Source organism: Anolis carolinensis, chromosome 1, assembly GCF_035594765.1.
Source record: "Anolis carolinensis isolate JA03-04 chromosome 1, rAnoCar3.1.pri, whole genome shotgun sequence".
NCBI classification, from domain to species: Eukaryota; Metazoa; Chordata; class Lepidosauria; order Squamata; family Dactyloidae; genus Anolis; species Anolis carolinensis.
This window is the reverse complement of record NC_085841.1, coordinates 33101726-33117840: the sequence shown is the minus strand read 5'-3', so window position 1 is coordinate 33117840 and position 16115 is coordinate 33101726. Positions and strand designations below refer to the sequence as shown.

The 16115-nt window shown below is 36.4% G+C and overlaps 1 protein-coding gene across 1 annotated transcript in view; it reads left to right on the top strand.

Annotated features, from left to right (window-relative positions):
- Positions 1-16115, top strand: part of ush2a (usherin) — a 617513-nt gene that overhangs the window by 575396 nt on the left and 26002 nt on the right. The window contains exons 66-67 of the mRNA XM_003216022.4: positions 13649-13858; positions 15331-15569. Coding sequence (XP_003216070.2) covers positions 13649-13858; positions 15331-15569 — 449 coding nt within the window. The remainder of the gene's footprint in view (positions 1-13648; positions 13859-15330; positions 15570-16115) is intronic.

Below are 16115 nucleotides of genomic sequence, written 5' to 3'. Positions count from 1 at the left end.
CAGGTCTTTGAGGAGGCACATTTTTTCAGTCACTAAACAGTCCTTTGCTATGCCTAGAATTCCTTAGTTCCCTAAGCAGTTAGATTCTACAGAGCTCTTTTTTTTCCAAAGTGCTCTCTGGGCAAGCAGCCAAGAAAGTGAAGATGAAGACATCTGAATTAGTGCTCCTGTAGATGAATCTGGAGCCCTCTCATGGCTTTTTTTAAGCCTATGCAACTTCTAATAATGACAGAGATTTTGGCAAGGGTTTGGATGTGAGATCTACGCAGCATGATGTAAGATTGAATTATAAAAGAGGTAATATACAGTCAATGAATTCAGGGCAGAAGTACTTTCTGTTCCCTTTACCCCTCAATCGACCAGAAGATATAAACCTGAATCTCTTATCTGAAGACTATTTTAAGATGCTGAGAAAAGTGTATGGAATCATCACAAATGCAGTATAAAAAGTCAAGAAATGTCTTTTGACTTACAGTGTGTAGCCCAAGAATAATACTAGTCTTCAATGTCTACATTTTTTAAAAAAAGAAATTTTATTATATTGGTTTATTGTGGCATGCACATGCATAGAAATGTATATGCACGTGTATCTACAGGCAGTCCCTGTGTTTCAAATATTTGACTTACAAACTACTCATACGTAAATATAGTGAGTGAGACAACAGGAAGCGAGATGAAATCCATCCCTAGGAAAGGAAATTCACTCCTGAAAGAATTATCATGGGGGAAAGGTGTCTCCACTGTAGCTTTATCATCAGTCCTTGTTTTCATAACAAACCAAATTTCTCAAAATCCAATTATCACAGGGACAAAAAGCAAGGTGAAGTCTTTTTAACAGGGACACAGACAGCAATACAAATACCACAGGGGTGTTAACCCTTCTCTATGTTATCCAAAGCGCATACACACACACACACACACACACATACATACACATACATACATACATACATACATACACACACACACACACCTGGAGTTACACTTAAAATATACCCTGTATATATGGGGGGGAGGGAGAGGGAGGGAAAGGGAGAATACATTTTAAGTGTAACTCCAGCTACATATGTATATAGCTGAAGTTACACTTTAAAATGTGTCTGTTCTGATTTACATTCAAACTGAACTTGACGAACAAATCTACAGAACCTGTCTTGTTCATAACTTAGGGTCTGCCTGTATACACCTATAGTTTATAGCAGGGGTCCCCAAACTTTTTAAGCAGGGGGCCAGTTCACAATCCTTCAGACCGTTGAAGGGCCGGACTATAGTTGACCACCGAGCAATAATAATAATTAATAATAATAATAATAACAATAATAATAATAATAACAGCAATAATAATAAAAAGAGGGTTGGAAGAGACCCTTTGGGCCATTGAGTCCAATCCCCTTCTGCCTTTGTGTACCGAAAGCACAAGCAAAGCACCCCTGACAGATGGCCACCCAGCCTCAATGTTAATAATAATAATAATAATTAATAAAGAGGCTTGGAAGAGACACCTTGGGCCATTAAGTCCAACCCCTGTCTGCCTCTGTGCACCAAAAGCACAAGCAAAGCACCCCTGACAGATGGCCACCCAGCCTTAATGTCAATAATAATAATAATAATAGTAATAGTAATAGGGGTTGTAAGAGAAGAAGAGACCCCTTGGGTCATTTAGCCTAACCCCCTTATGCCCTTGTGTCATGGGGGCCGGATAAATGGCTTCGATGGGCCGCATCCGGCCCCCGGGCCTTAGTTTGGGGACCCCTGGTTTATAGATACACTTTAATGTAGATTAACCCAGCTCATACCATTTGCTCTCAAAATCTCTTTGAATTATTGAGGTTGCACCCTTGCTCTCATTATTTATGCATGCATGGTTCAAGTACCCCAAATGATCAGACTAAGTTGTCTGATCATTTTCTTCTTCTTTTTCTTTGCTTTTATCCATTCTTCCCAGCATAGTGGTACAGGTGTGCATGCACCATGCAGAGTGAAATCCTAACTGGCCAAAATGACCAAAGGCAAGGAGTTTTGTTTTTTTTTTTAATATATATTTTATTGATATTATCTCATATTTCATGTTGTGAGTGTATTGCACATTTAATACAAACATTCATACCTACACATCATTTATCTCTTATCACATTTCTCAATCATCTTCCCATCTATATTGTCTACTCACATATCTAATATATCATCATTCTATTCATTCTTTTTTCCCCTCCCCTCCCCCTCCCCTCTCCCACCCCACTCCCTTCCCCCCACCCCTACCCCATACCACAATTCCATTAGAAATTTAATTCCAACCATGAGCACAACTTTTCCCATTTCTGTACAATATTTACATTGGCTTCGCCTCTTTTTATCCAATCTGAATATATTGTCCATTTCTCTTTAACTTTCCTCATTTTATCTTCCTTCTTATCCTCAGAGGTTACATTTGCAATAATTTCTGATTGAACCTGGTCAAACAAATAATTATTCCAATTCACCATATTCCACTTTTTTTCATCTCTCCAGCCCCATGCTATTACTGCCTTCCCTGCAAGAATCATAGCTTTGAATAGATCTTGGTGTTTTACATCAATCTTATTGTTCCCTAATATCCCCATCAACATTAATTCCATGTTTACTTGGAGTGATATTCTGAATAATTCTTCTATTTTCCCCGTTATTTTTTCCCAAAATGATTTTACCCTTGGACATTCCCACCACATGTGGGCATACCATCCCTTGCTTACTCCACAATGCCAACATGTTGAATTTTTGTCCCTGATCATATTTGCTAATTGTGCTGGGGTGCGGTACCATTTCCATATGAATTTCCTTTCCATTTCTTTGTACTTCTCGATTTTAGTTTTTGTGGCCTCTCTTTTTAAGTTCTCTATTGTTTGTCTTGTAAGTACCCCCTCTTTTTGCCATCGTTCTTGTAATGTTCTTATGATATATTCCTCATCTTTGGTCATCGCTTTGTATGTTACTCCCACCAGCCCTTTCTCTGAAGTCTGTGCTTTCTTAATTATGTGTTCCATCATACTCTCCTTAACTATACATTCTCCATATTTCCCTTGTTTCAGTTTATTATATAGTCCCAATATCTTAATCCAATTTTTATCTCCCATCTTATCTATTATTCTGTTTATGGGGATAAGATGGCCATTCATATCGTATAAATCTTTAATCCTATAGTATCCTTTGGTCTTCATTTCTCTCCACCAGCCGGAATCAAACTCCTTCTCGTAAAGGCTTTCAATTGGGGTCCATTTTGATATTCCTGGCATCCATTTAAATTTCCATTTTTTCCAAATTTTTAATGACAATTTTCTGGGGCCTCTTGTTCTTTTAATACTTGTTTCCAAGTTCCTTGTAAAAATTCCAAAACTTGCCTCTCTCTTATTAACTCCTTCCTCTACCTTAAACCATTTATCTCTTTTCTCTCTCATATTTTCGAATAATGGTTTTATTTGGAACGCTTCATAATATAGTTCTAAATTTGGGATGCCCCACCCCAGATCTTCCTGGTGTGTAAAGTATATTTTATTTGGTAGTCTTGATTTCTTTTCTCCTAAGATCCATTTCTTGATAGTCCTATTCCAAATATTTAATTGTCCTTGTTTAATTTCCAATGGAAGAACTTGGAATAAGTATAATAATTTAGGTATCAGAAACATTTTAGTTGCTTTTATTTTCCCTAAGGTGCTCAGATTTTTGTTTTTCCAATTTTCCATATTGTTAGAAATTTTCTTCCATGCCTGTTTATAATTAATCTCCACCATCTTTCCCATATTCTTATGTATAATCACTCCCAAATATTTTATTTTCTTCTTACCCATACCCATTTCTGTTATATTATCTATTTCTCTTTTTTCTTTTTTGTTTACATCAAAATACATAATTTCTGATTTCTTTATGTTTACCCCCAATCCTGTATTTTTTTCAAAATCTGTTAATATAATTTTTAATTCTCTAATTCCTATTAAAGGATGGGATAATATTATCATAATGTCATCAGCATAAGTATTCAGCCTAATTTCCCCGCCATCAAATTTAAAGCCTTCTATCCTTACGCTGTTCCTTATTCTGTCTGCCAAGATCTCAATACCCATTATAAATAGATGTGGCGATAGCGGGCAGCCTTGCCTGACTCCTCTTTGAATGGGGAACTCATCTGACAAGCCCTCATTGATTCTAACCACCGCCTCACTTTCCCTATATAGTTCTCTGATTGCATTTATAAATGCATTTCCTATTCCAAATTTAATCATTGTCTCCCATAGAAATTCATGATTTATTGTATCAAATGCTTTGTATATGTCCAATTTTAAAAATGCTAATTTCTTTCCTTGTCTATGCTCCATTATGTTTATTATATTTCTGATTGGGTGTCCAATTTGCCTCCCTTTCACAAATCCATATTGATCCTCTTTTATCACTTTAGGTAATACTTTTTCCAATCTATTTGCTAAAATTTTTGCGAATATTTTATAGTCTTGGTTTAATAAACTAATTGGTCTATATGAGCCCGTATCTTTTGGGTCTCTCTGTGGTTTCAATATGACTCTTATTTCTGCTTTCCTCCAAGTATTAGGGGCCTTTTCTCCCCTCATTATGTTGTTAAATAATCTTTGCATTTCTGGGCCTAATATTTCTATAAATTCCTTATAAAATTCGGCTGTGAAACCGTCCAGTCCTGGGGATTTAGAATTTTTCAATTTCTTAACCACTTCCTTTATTTCCTGTTCTGTGATTTCCGAATTTAATCTTTGTGTTTCCTCCTCTCCTAACCTTATATTTAAATTTTCCTCCATATGACCTTTATTATCTTCCTTATATAATCCTTGATAAAATGAGGCAAATGCTTCTCTTATTTTAGCAGAGTTACAAGTAATTTTGTTCTCCTGAGTCTTAATAGCCTTAATCTTCTGTTTTTCCTTTCTATTTTTCAGATATTTTGCCAATCTCTTCATAGAATTAATATTAGATCTATGAATTTCATTTTTAACTAAGTTTTGTCTTTTCCAAATTGAAAAAAAGTCCAATTCATCTAGTTCCTTTCTTAGCATTTCAATCTGGCTCTGTGTTTGAGCCTTAAACTTAATCTGTTGTTGTCCTTGTAGGTTTTTTATCTTCTGAATTTTGTTTTGTCTATCTGCATACCATTTCTTTTTTATTAATCTCTCTTTGAGGATGCAATGTCCTCTGATCACAGCTTTTGCTGCATCCCATATTATGCTTTCTGAGGAAGAACCCCTATTTTCTTGAAAATAATACCCAATTTGCTTGATCATATACTCTCTATCTTCCTTTCTCCCTGTAATTATATTATTATATTTCCATATCTTATTTCTATGTTCTATATTAAACTCTAATTCCATTATTATTGGAGCATGATCTGAGAGCCAAATTCCTTGTGTGTATATATTTCTTATTTCCATCTCATTAGATTCTCTGACCATTATATAATCTATGCGAGTATATTTTTTATACCTATTGGAATAGAATGTAGGATTAGCTTTCTTGTTGGCTATCTCAAATGCGTCTTTTAGTCCCCAGTTTCCTAATTTGTATAAGTTCTGTTGGCTTATATCTAAATTGAAATCCCCTGTTAGAATAATTTCTCCCTCATAGAAATTCTGAAGTTTCTTCAGGATTTTTCTCAAAAAATGTTGCTGACCTTTATTGGGGGAGTATATATTAGCTATGGTAAATTTTTTATTGTCTATTTTAAATTTCAGCATTACATATCTTCCATCTGTATCTATCAGTTGATCCAATATCTCAAAATTAATATTGTTATTCATAAGAATTGCTGTTCCTCTAGCTCTTTTGGTACCTCTAGCTTCAATAACTGTTTGCCAAGTACTAGAATTCAATAATGGGCATTGATCCCGTTTATCTTTGTGCGATTCTTGCAAACAAATTATGCTAGCTCCTTCTGCCTTAGCTAATTTAATTAATCTATACTTTTTTAGATTTGACGACAAGCCATTCACATTCAAAGATATTAACTTGATAATCTTACCCATCACCTTTTACAACGAATTTATTTGTATGCTCATGTGGATTATACTTTATTATGTCTATGTGGTTCCCTCCCCTCCTAGAAAGCGACCTTGTTTTAGGGAGGAATTTCCCTCCCTGTCCCTTCCCATACATTTGACTTGCTGCGTTCCTCTTTCCCCCCTCCCCTCCTTAACATGATTTGTTCTCATTTACAGATTCAGTGTAGCCCAACATTTGTACATCTTTTTAACATCTACCATTTACTTTTTACACCCCATCTTTTTCAACTTTTGATAGTCTTAAATCTAAAGGCTCTCCCTTGATCGGTCCATGCGAGGCTTTTTTCTATGAAGTGCAGTTCCTTCTTCAGGGCTAGATAAGACTTCCTCTGGATCGCGGTTGCTTTGAGTTTCTCCCTCTCGATCTCCCTGCAGCGTGGTGAGTCCAAGGTCATCCAGCATTCTGTCAGCCTCCTCTGCATTCCTCCCAAAGGCAAGGAGTTGACACTAAACCACTTGCAATGGCACTGAAACCAAATTTCTCACAGTTTTGTTGCTATGTCACTTCAAGCTGACTGACGTATATTGACCCTATTATAGGGTTTCCATTTTTAGGGCTGCTAAAAATTATTTACAACTATCATGGTCCTGGACTTCTTTGGTGCTGAGATAATGGTTATGGCCCTGGATTTGGAGAGGTTTGGGTTTGGCTTTACTTAGCTCCTCCTTCACCTTGCCTTATCTCCTCTCTCTTTCTCACTCCTTCCCTCTCTCTCTGGTTCTTCTGACAGCGGATTTATCTATCAGGGAATTTGTTCTAGAAGTTGAAGAAGTAGATTACATTCCTGAGACAGGCAAACGGGATTATGCTGGCATATGGGCAGTTCAGTTAGTACAGGGGGCTATTGTTTGCCTCCAAGTACAATGTCTTTAGGTTAGAGTTGCATTGCAAATCTGTTTTGTGAGGGCATTGTTGTTCCTTGTATGATCATGCAGAATTGCCACATGTACAGGTATTGTGCAGTTATGTACAGTAAGATTGCAAAGCTCGAATGGATCACCAACATACCTTCTGCTCCAAACCCTGATCTGTAAAATCCCTTTGGGTAATTGTCATAAACACTGATCCCATAAAGAGCAAAAGAGTGCATGACAGATAAGAAAGGTGAAAAGAATGTTGCTTTAGTCTGGAAAGAAAACTCACTGGTAAATTTGATGAAGCTTTACAATTTACTGTATATATTCATGAATAAGTTGACCTCATATATAAGTCAAAGTCAAATTTTGAGTCCAAAATTATGAATTTTAATGTGACCCATTAATAAGGTGAGAATCATTCCACAGAGAGGGGAAAGCTCCAATGCCAACTCAGGAATATTCACTCTTGGCCTTCACCACCATTTTCCTTCCCAGGAATTAAAAACACCAGAAACAATGCCATGGTACTACAGTAGAGTCTCTCTTATCCAACACTCGCTTATCCAACGTTCTGGATTATCCAACGCATTTTTGTAGTCAATGTTTTCAATACATCATGATATTTTGGTGCTAAATTCATAAATACAGCAATTACTACATAGCATTACTGCGTATTGAACTACTTTTTCTGCCAAATTTGTTGTTTAACATGATGTTTTGGTGCTTCATTTGTAAAATCATAACCTAATTTGATGTTTAATAGGCTTTTCCTTAATGCCTCCTTATTATCCAACATATTCGCTTATCCAACATTCTGCTGGCCCGTTTATGTTGGATAAGTGAGACTACTGTATTATTAAACAGCTTAAAACATGGCTTTTCAAATGTGCTTTTGAAGGATCAACATCATGTTGTACCCCGCTCAGAGACATACTGTTTTCTCGCACTTTATTTTCCCTCCTCTCCACCCAAACCCAAGATATCTCTGGAAATACTGACACTTGTCCTAGCACTTTATTAACGGTCTTGAAATCATGCACTTTTGACCTGTTTGGCCCAATTTTACATACTGATGGTGATGCTGGTTTTTATTACCCTCCCTATTTGTCATCATGGTTGTTTACTATTTTGTGTTTTAATTTTGTTTATTATGTCTGAATGTTATGTTGATATTGTTTTACTTATCTGTTGGTTTTAAACTGTTATATTTGTATTGCTTTGGGCTTGGCGCCATGTTGGCCGCCCCAAATCCCTTCGGGGAGATGGTGGCGGGATAGAAAAATAAAGTATTATTATTATTATTATTATTGTTGTTGTTGTTGTTGTTGTGGAGAGAGTAGGAATTGGTGCTTCTTTTAGGTTCTCCCAGGATGGATTAAGCTCTTGTCTTTAATCTGGGGAGGAGACGCTTCATTCTTTAACAAGAGTTAAGGTACAATATTCACATTGATTTGTGGGTTTGGGGTTGATTATTTTGACTAAAACTTTTAGATTTGTACATTGTATAGGGTAATATAATTTTATGATGGTGATGGGCAGGTCAAACACCCACTGGAGTTGTCTGGTGTGGGTCTTCCTTTGTTTTCCCTTTTTGTTTTCAGGGAATTTTTCATTACTTCACAAGGGATGAGAAAATGTGTCAGTTTTATTTTCCTCTTTATTCAGTTGTTTAAGCCTGAGGTTCTTTATTCTCTGCATATGAAGCAATTTGTGAACTATGGTAATACTTTAAAATGGACTGGACTGGAATTTCTCCCTATCTGACCTACTCAAATTCAATAGCTCTCAGCATGGAGAAGACCATATTTTACCTGTTGGTTGTTTCCCTATTAAATATGTTGAAAAAACAGCTGAATATACAGACATTCAAGCCCAGCTATCTCAAAGATCTGTATGGGTGAATTTGGGGATTTGAGTTTATCCAAACATTTTTTTACAAAAAATGCCATATTTCTATATAAAGAAATTTATAGATTTTGATATTTTTAAAAATATAAAAATGAACTAAAATGAAATTTGTTCCCGTCCTTCTTAAGGAAGATTTGAGAGCTAAAGCAGGCAAAGGATGTAGTCCTTGTACATCTCTGCACACAGTCAGAGTGAAGACAGCTAGAGCTTCACTGGACATCACTCCCTCTGGACATACCTCCAGATTAGGGAGAGGTCTTGTATTGTAATATTTCTAAATTCAGATTTCTGCAAGTATGTCAAAGAAGTGTACCTGATATCTACAATCAACAATAATATTAGAAAGCTTATTGCATTATTATTATTATTATTATTATTATTATTATTATTATTATTATTATTCTGCCCTAGTTTTTCCCATAAATTAAAACCAATCAAAACATAACGATTAAAAAATAACAAATAAAGCACAAACAGTACAGTACAATTCTGCAAAGCCCTGTCCAGATTTCAAAGGCTTGCTGGCAGTTTTAACCTTTCCAAATTCCTCTGTCTTTTCTTGAAATAGTCTGTATTTTTTCTTGCATATGCTTATCTGGGGGATACTTTTTACATTACTGTTGCTGTGCACAGTATTCACTGTTTTCAAAGAGATTGGCTGTATTGATCTATTGCAATGAAAACAATGAGGAATTTCTTGGCAATTTATGAACTGGTAACTTTGCATTTATTGGTCATTTATTAACCTTCAGAGCTAGATTTCTGAGTGGTGTATGAATCTACCTTGACAAGAGTTCATATGAATGTATATGAACACTATTGTTTTCTGTAGGACCCAACATACCACTTCTGAGAAAGAAGCTATAATACAGTACTTTGTATGTGGAAGGGTCCCATTCAGTCCTGAACATCTATGGCAATTCCTTGGTAGTATTCACTGGGGTATGTCCCCTTCCCTCTCCCAGATAGTATAATTAAAAATATAACCACTGAAATGTATCCAAAAATACATTTTATTGTGACTAGATAGACAAAACTAACTTATCCCTTAACTGACTTCTAAAGTAAAAGTTGAGTTAAAATTTCAAACTATCATCTTCCTTTTCCTTTACCTTATACAATATTATGGGGAAATGGTTGGGATAGGGGATAAAATTATATACAAATATCCATAAACTGACAGATACACTATTTGAGACAAAAATACGTTTAAAATGTGGATAAATTTTATGCCACCCAGAGTAACATGTATAATCCCATATGTTTGGATTTACACAGTTCTGTGAAACTAACAATCTGGGATTATGTATTAGTTTTCTTAGGAGAGAGGATTGATTTTTTAATGTTATTTCCTGAGAAATTTGTGTCTCCTCCAATAATAACAATATTTCCTGAAAACTTTTCTAACTTTTCTAACTTACGCATTCAATTCTTCATAAATTCTATTTGTTGTGTGTTGGGTGCATAATAAGTGGCTGGTATTAATTTTATTCCTGCTAATGTACCTTTTACCAAAACAAATCCACCACTTTTATTTCTGCACCTTCACTGCACCTTCACTATTCATTCCATTTTGGTTCCAGGTTGCAACACAACAAAATGTGGAAAAGGTAAAGGGGATGTATATGAATACTTCTGCAACGTACTGTTATTGAAAATAAATGATCCAAAATTTAGTACTAAATTCAGAAGTGATGATTCATAAAGTGAGCATGATCATTGAGAATGAATGACATTGATTAGATAGTTACACTATTTCACTGATTATAGGTTCCTCATCCCTCCCCTCCATCTTCTTGGGTGGTCTTATGAACTTGTAAGTCATATTTAAGAAGACTTCACAGAGACTACTGTGGTGAAATTATTCATCTTGGGTCTTCTGATTGGTCTTTTATCTTGTAATATGACTGCGATTCTAGAATCTAGAATGCTTAGATTGCTGCTCTCTTGAAATCTTTCCTCCATTTGCAGATTGACCAAGAATTCCTGCCTGGAGGGATATTCCTGTTTTCCATTTTAAATGAAATCCAGATTTGTGCCCCCAAAGTGTACAAGGGATCATATAAGAGCATGTTTTGCTGCAGTCAGAACTGCTCAACATGAAAGCTTACTAAGGAATACTTAATACTAAAAATCACACAGACAGTCCCCTTGTATTGCCATTTAGATCTATCATTCTGATTGATCACTGTGTGTTTCACTATTATTGAGCCTAATTTAACCCTATACACTCACACATCCATCTACTCCATCTATTGTACCTGACATTATACAAATTACTTACTCATGCAAATGATGACCTAAGTTAACCTTTTATGCTATTCGTGTTTAATTATACAAATGGTATTTGATAAATAAGATTATACATCCTTCCATATGTTTATTCTCCCCTTGATGAAAGTGAAATTTAATTTTCATGCAGATTTGTGAGCAGCCATATTTAATAAGTGCTGAGTTTCATATACTGTGCAGATCACCCTAGTTTTGGGAAGCTGACAAAAACAAAATCAGTCGGTGTAGTTCATAAAGAGAAGCTGTATTTAATCAGGTGCAGTTCCAAGGAGCATATCTTGGAGTCCTAGAACTGGATCCCACTTCCTGTAGGTGTTGATTGAAAAAATAAAATGAAACTTTTGGCAAAAGTAGTATGAGAAAACATGCTGAGTTAAGTGTTCTTCTTAAGAGGATATTTTTATATCAAGCAGTAATTGAATATTACTCTGGGATCAATTTCATTAATACTGACTTTAAAAAAAATAGTACCCTCTGCAATTACATTGGATATTACTGAATTAAAATGAGAAAGCAAAGTATAGGGCTTCATCACATGGAGGACTTCCCTCCCCCCCTCCGCCCGGCACGTTTTCACCAGCCTCCATGATGAAACGGTAGGGATGAGAGGTGACTCTGTCACCCTGCATGTCACTTCGTCATTGCAATGCTTTCCCCCATCACACAGGAGAAGCATTGCTGAAGCGGCACAGATCTATGCTGGCTCCATTGGACCAGCATAACACGGGCAGTCTCCCTTGTTTGAAGGGAAGCTTCCTACGATGCTTTCAGTCCAGTTGTGGGTTTGGTCCACCAAAAGACCAGAGACATAGTATGATAGGTAGCATGCCCATCCATCACTGAACTGACCAGGAAGTGTCCTAGGACACTAAAAAAGCGATAAAGCTGTTAGTAATATTCTGGTTCTCTTGATTGAGCAACATAGAAACATAAAAACTATAAAGACTGTTACAGCCATCCAGTCCAATCCCTTGTCTTACAGATACTTATGCAGTCTTTGTTCAAAAACAACAAAGAAGGAGACTTCACCACTCTCCAAGGCAGCATATTCCACTGTCGAACAACTCTTACCATCAGGAAATTATTCCTAATGTTTAGATAGAATCCCTTTTCCTGTAATTTGACCCCATTGCTCTCTGTCCTGTAGTTTAAATCCATTGCCCCATCTTCAATATGACATCTTTTCAAATATTTAAACATGGTATGTCATTTCTTAACCTTTTCTTCTCAAGACTAAACATACCCAGTTGGCATAGCTTTTCCTCACTGGACATGGGTTCCAGGCCATCTATCATCTTGTTTGCTCTCCTCTGGATAAATTCCAGCTTATCAATGTCTTTCTTAAATTGTGGTGTCCAGAACTGAACAGAGTGTTCCAGGTAAGGTCTGACTAAAGCAAAATAGAGTAGGACTATTACGTCCCTCTGTCTCAACACTACACACCTGTTGAAGCTTAGAATCACATTAGCTTTTAAGATGCTGTATTATCACACTGTTGACTCATGTTCACCTTGTGCTCTGCTAAGGCTCCTAGATCCCTTTCACATGTACTGTTGTCAAGTCAAGTTTCACCCATCCTATATTTGTGTATTTCATTTTTTCCTGCCTAGGTATAATACTATACATTTCTCTCTCTTGAAAATTGTATAACACACTTCCTGTGCATCAAATTTATGATGATATTTAAATGGTCTTGGCTTCCGAAACTACATATCCCAGATTTCCTCCCTGAAAATTTGGTGGGGGAAAACTCATGCTCATTCTCTAAAGGGATTTTGAGATAAAGGGGAGATCGTTAGGAGTTGAATCAACCCTGTGAGATAGGCAAGGTTGACAGGGAGTAACTCCAAAGTTTACCCAGTAGGTTTCCTATTATTGTTATTTCAAAGGCTGGATGGGCATCTGTTGGGGGTGCTTTAACTGTGCTTTTCCTGCCTGGCAGAAGTGGGTTGGACTGGATGGCCCCTGGGGTCTTCAAGTGAAATAGTACTGTTAAGTTTATGTTGGTTAAAAATCCCTAAAAATCAGTGGATGTGTAAATCTTTCTGAAACTTGGGGAAAGGGTGATGTCCTGGTTATTGTGTTGTATCATTGAAAATAGAAATTTAAGGAGATGGCTCTTGTAGATTTTTTGAAAAAAAAAGTCCTGTCCTGAAACATGTGTAAAATCATAGGATCATAGAATTGGAAAGGACCCAAGCCATTTAGCATAACCCTCTGCTATGCAAGAATACAAAGCTAAAGGAGTCCTGGAAGGTGTTGGATGCTCTTCCAAACTCTGTTTAATAGATTATAATTTGAATGACATACTCTGTGCAACTGTGCTTGACATTTAAGGTACCATGCTTTAAAACATGACCAAGGCTAGTCACAAAAGGATCATCTGTAGGTCTCAGATTTTGGCCCTGAAATTTCAGGGTCTGTAATAACCCTGATCTGGCAATCCTCTTCCAGCCTATGAATGTGACTCTCAACTCCAGAGACTACTTTAAAGCTATACTCAATGTCATGGTTTGAATGTTATTATTTGTGTTTTTAAGGTTTGGTCAGTAAACTCTGCAGGTCGTACTGGTAGCAGTTGGACCAAGTGTAAGACAGGACCGGCTCCTCCTCAAGGACTTCATGCACCCCTTTTTGACACAGTAGCTTCTACTTCAGCTGTAGTGAACATTAGCCCCCCTCTTAAACCAAATGGAATAGTCAGTCTCTACAGGCTATTCTCAAACAGTACCAAAGGAAGAGACGTGGTGGTAAGTATTTGTCAAATACTTTCTCTCTGGTTTAATGCATATTTAATACATATTTTGTTTTTTAAATCACAAATTAAAAAAGACCTTCATTATTCTTTAATACTACATATATGTTAGAGCTAGTAACAATAAGTTCTTTCAGCATTGCTTAACATTATTGCTGAATTAGTATATTACGTTCTACATCATTAGTGATACTACATAACATCATATTACTATAGAAATATTATGATGTAAAAAGACTCCACACAAAGGAAATTTTGTGTGTTCAAGATTATATGTATTGTGCAAAATCTCATATTTTAGATGTGAGACATAAATGATGGACAAAGTTATCAAAATGCCTTTTTTGACGCATGGTGTTGAATTTTAGTTGTACTGGAGGACCAAGAGATTCCTAGAAAAGTGTAAGAATTTCTGGGTTCTTCAGAACAACTCTTTAGTCAACTATGGTCCAGTGGAAGTTGACAATAGAATCGTATTGGAGAACCTAGAGATTTCCAGAGAGACTATCTTAGTCAAATCTGCATAAAATTAAATGTGCAAAAATTAAACCCAGAAATGTGAAGGATCAACCATATTTATTTATTTGTTTGTTAGATTTATAGCTCACCTTTTTTCCAAAGCAACATACAACAGTGTAAAAAGCTTCCCCTAAAACAATTTAAAAGTTTAAAAGGAATCAAATATCTCTGTTATTAAAACATGCTTAAAATGGTTAAAACACCCATATAAAACCCATTTTCAATTAAAAATAGATATTAATTTTTTTTTAAAGTTTTACGTTACACCACATACACATATACACACTACAGCTCTGTAGTTTAAAATTAAAAACCCTGCCCACATAAAAACATCTTCACCTGCCAGAAGAAAGAGAACTGAAAGAGGGCCAATCCGATTTTTCATGGAAGGAAGTTCCACAATCTGGAATCAGCCACAATATATGTTTTCTCCTAGGTCCTCACCAACCATGTGGTATTTCAACTGTGGCAATCCCCGAAATGTATTAGTTTGCTGACTTTCCACACTGATACATATACACAATTCCGTGCTTTATTGTGTCAAAATATACAACATTACTGAGGTTCAGGCGGAAATTAAGCTTTATGATATATCATAGTAGTTGTCCAGTACTTTTGGTCATATAAAATAAATGGACTAAGGGAGCATGCTTGCATCAATAAGGGGGCATGCTTGCATTGATGTACTTTCTAGCAGAATTTGGGGAAAGAGGAACACCATATTATAGATGTATTGACTAATAATAGGAGCCACATCCTCAAGCTTCCAAGGTCTGATTTGGAGGTCTCTCATTCCTATGAATGCTGTAAGTCGAAGCCAGCATGATGGCAAATTACAACAGAAACTAAACCTCACCTTGGCTCCTCTACCTCATGACTCCACTATTCACCCATTACTTAAATTAATCTGCTTTTTTCCTTCTACCTTGCTTTGGTCTTCCATATCAGTTGTCTGAAGGAACCTCAACTCAGCAAACAATCCATGGACTCAAGCCTTTTACCACCTATTCTGTTGGAGTTGAAGCCTGCACTTGTATCAACTGTTGCAGCAAAGGACCAGTAGCAGAGATCACCACCCAGCCAGCTCCACCTTCACAACAACCTCCACCTGATATACACAGCGTGACCTCAAGGACCGCTTTTTGTTGGTGGGATGCACCTCGGGAACCCAATGGTATTGTGAGAAGGTAACTGCAAGAGTATTGTAGAAGGTGGCAATAAAATCTATGTTAATTAAAATACAGGCAGTCCTCAAATTACAAACACCCAACTTACAAACAATTCATAGTTAAGAAAGGGGGTGAGACAACAGGAAGTGAGAGAAATCTACCCATAGGAAGGGAAATTCACTTGTGAAAGAGTTATCATGAGAAAAGGGTGTCTCAACTGAAGTTTAATTGCCAATCCTTGTCGCACAACAAGCCAATTTTTTTCCAAAATCCAATTATCACAGGGACAGAAAGTGAGGTCAAATTTTCTGAACAGGGGCACAGACAGCAAAACAGATACCACAGGGTGTTAACACCTACCTATGCTTTCCATAGCTCTTTAAAAATAATTATATATTGGCTGGAGACGGACTTTAAAAATGTACTCATTCCTACTTCCATACAAGTTCAACTTAAGAACAAATCTACAGAACCCATCTTGTTCATAACTTGAGGACAGGCTGCCTGTACATTAGGTAAAGATAAAGGTTTCCCCTGACGTTAAGTCCAGTCGTGACCGACTCT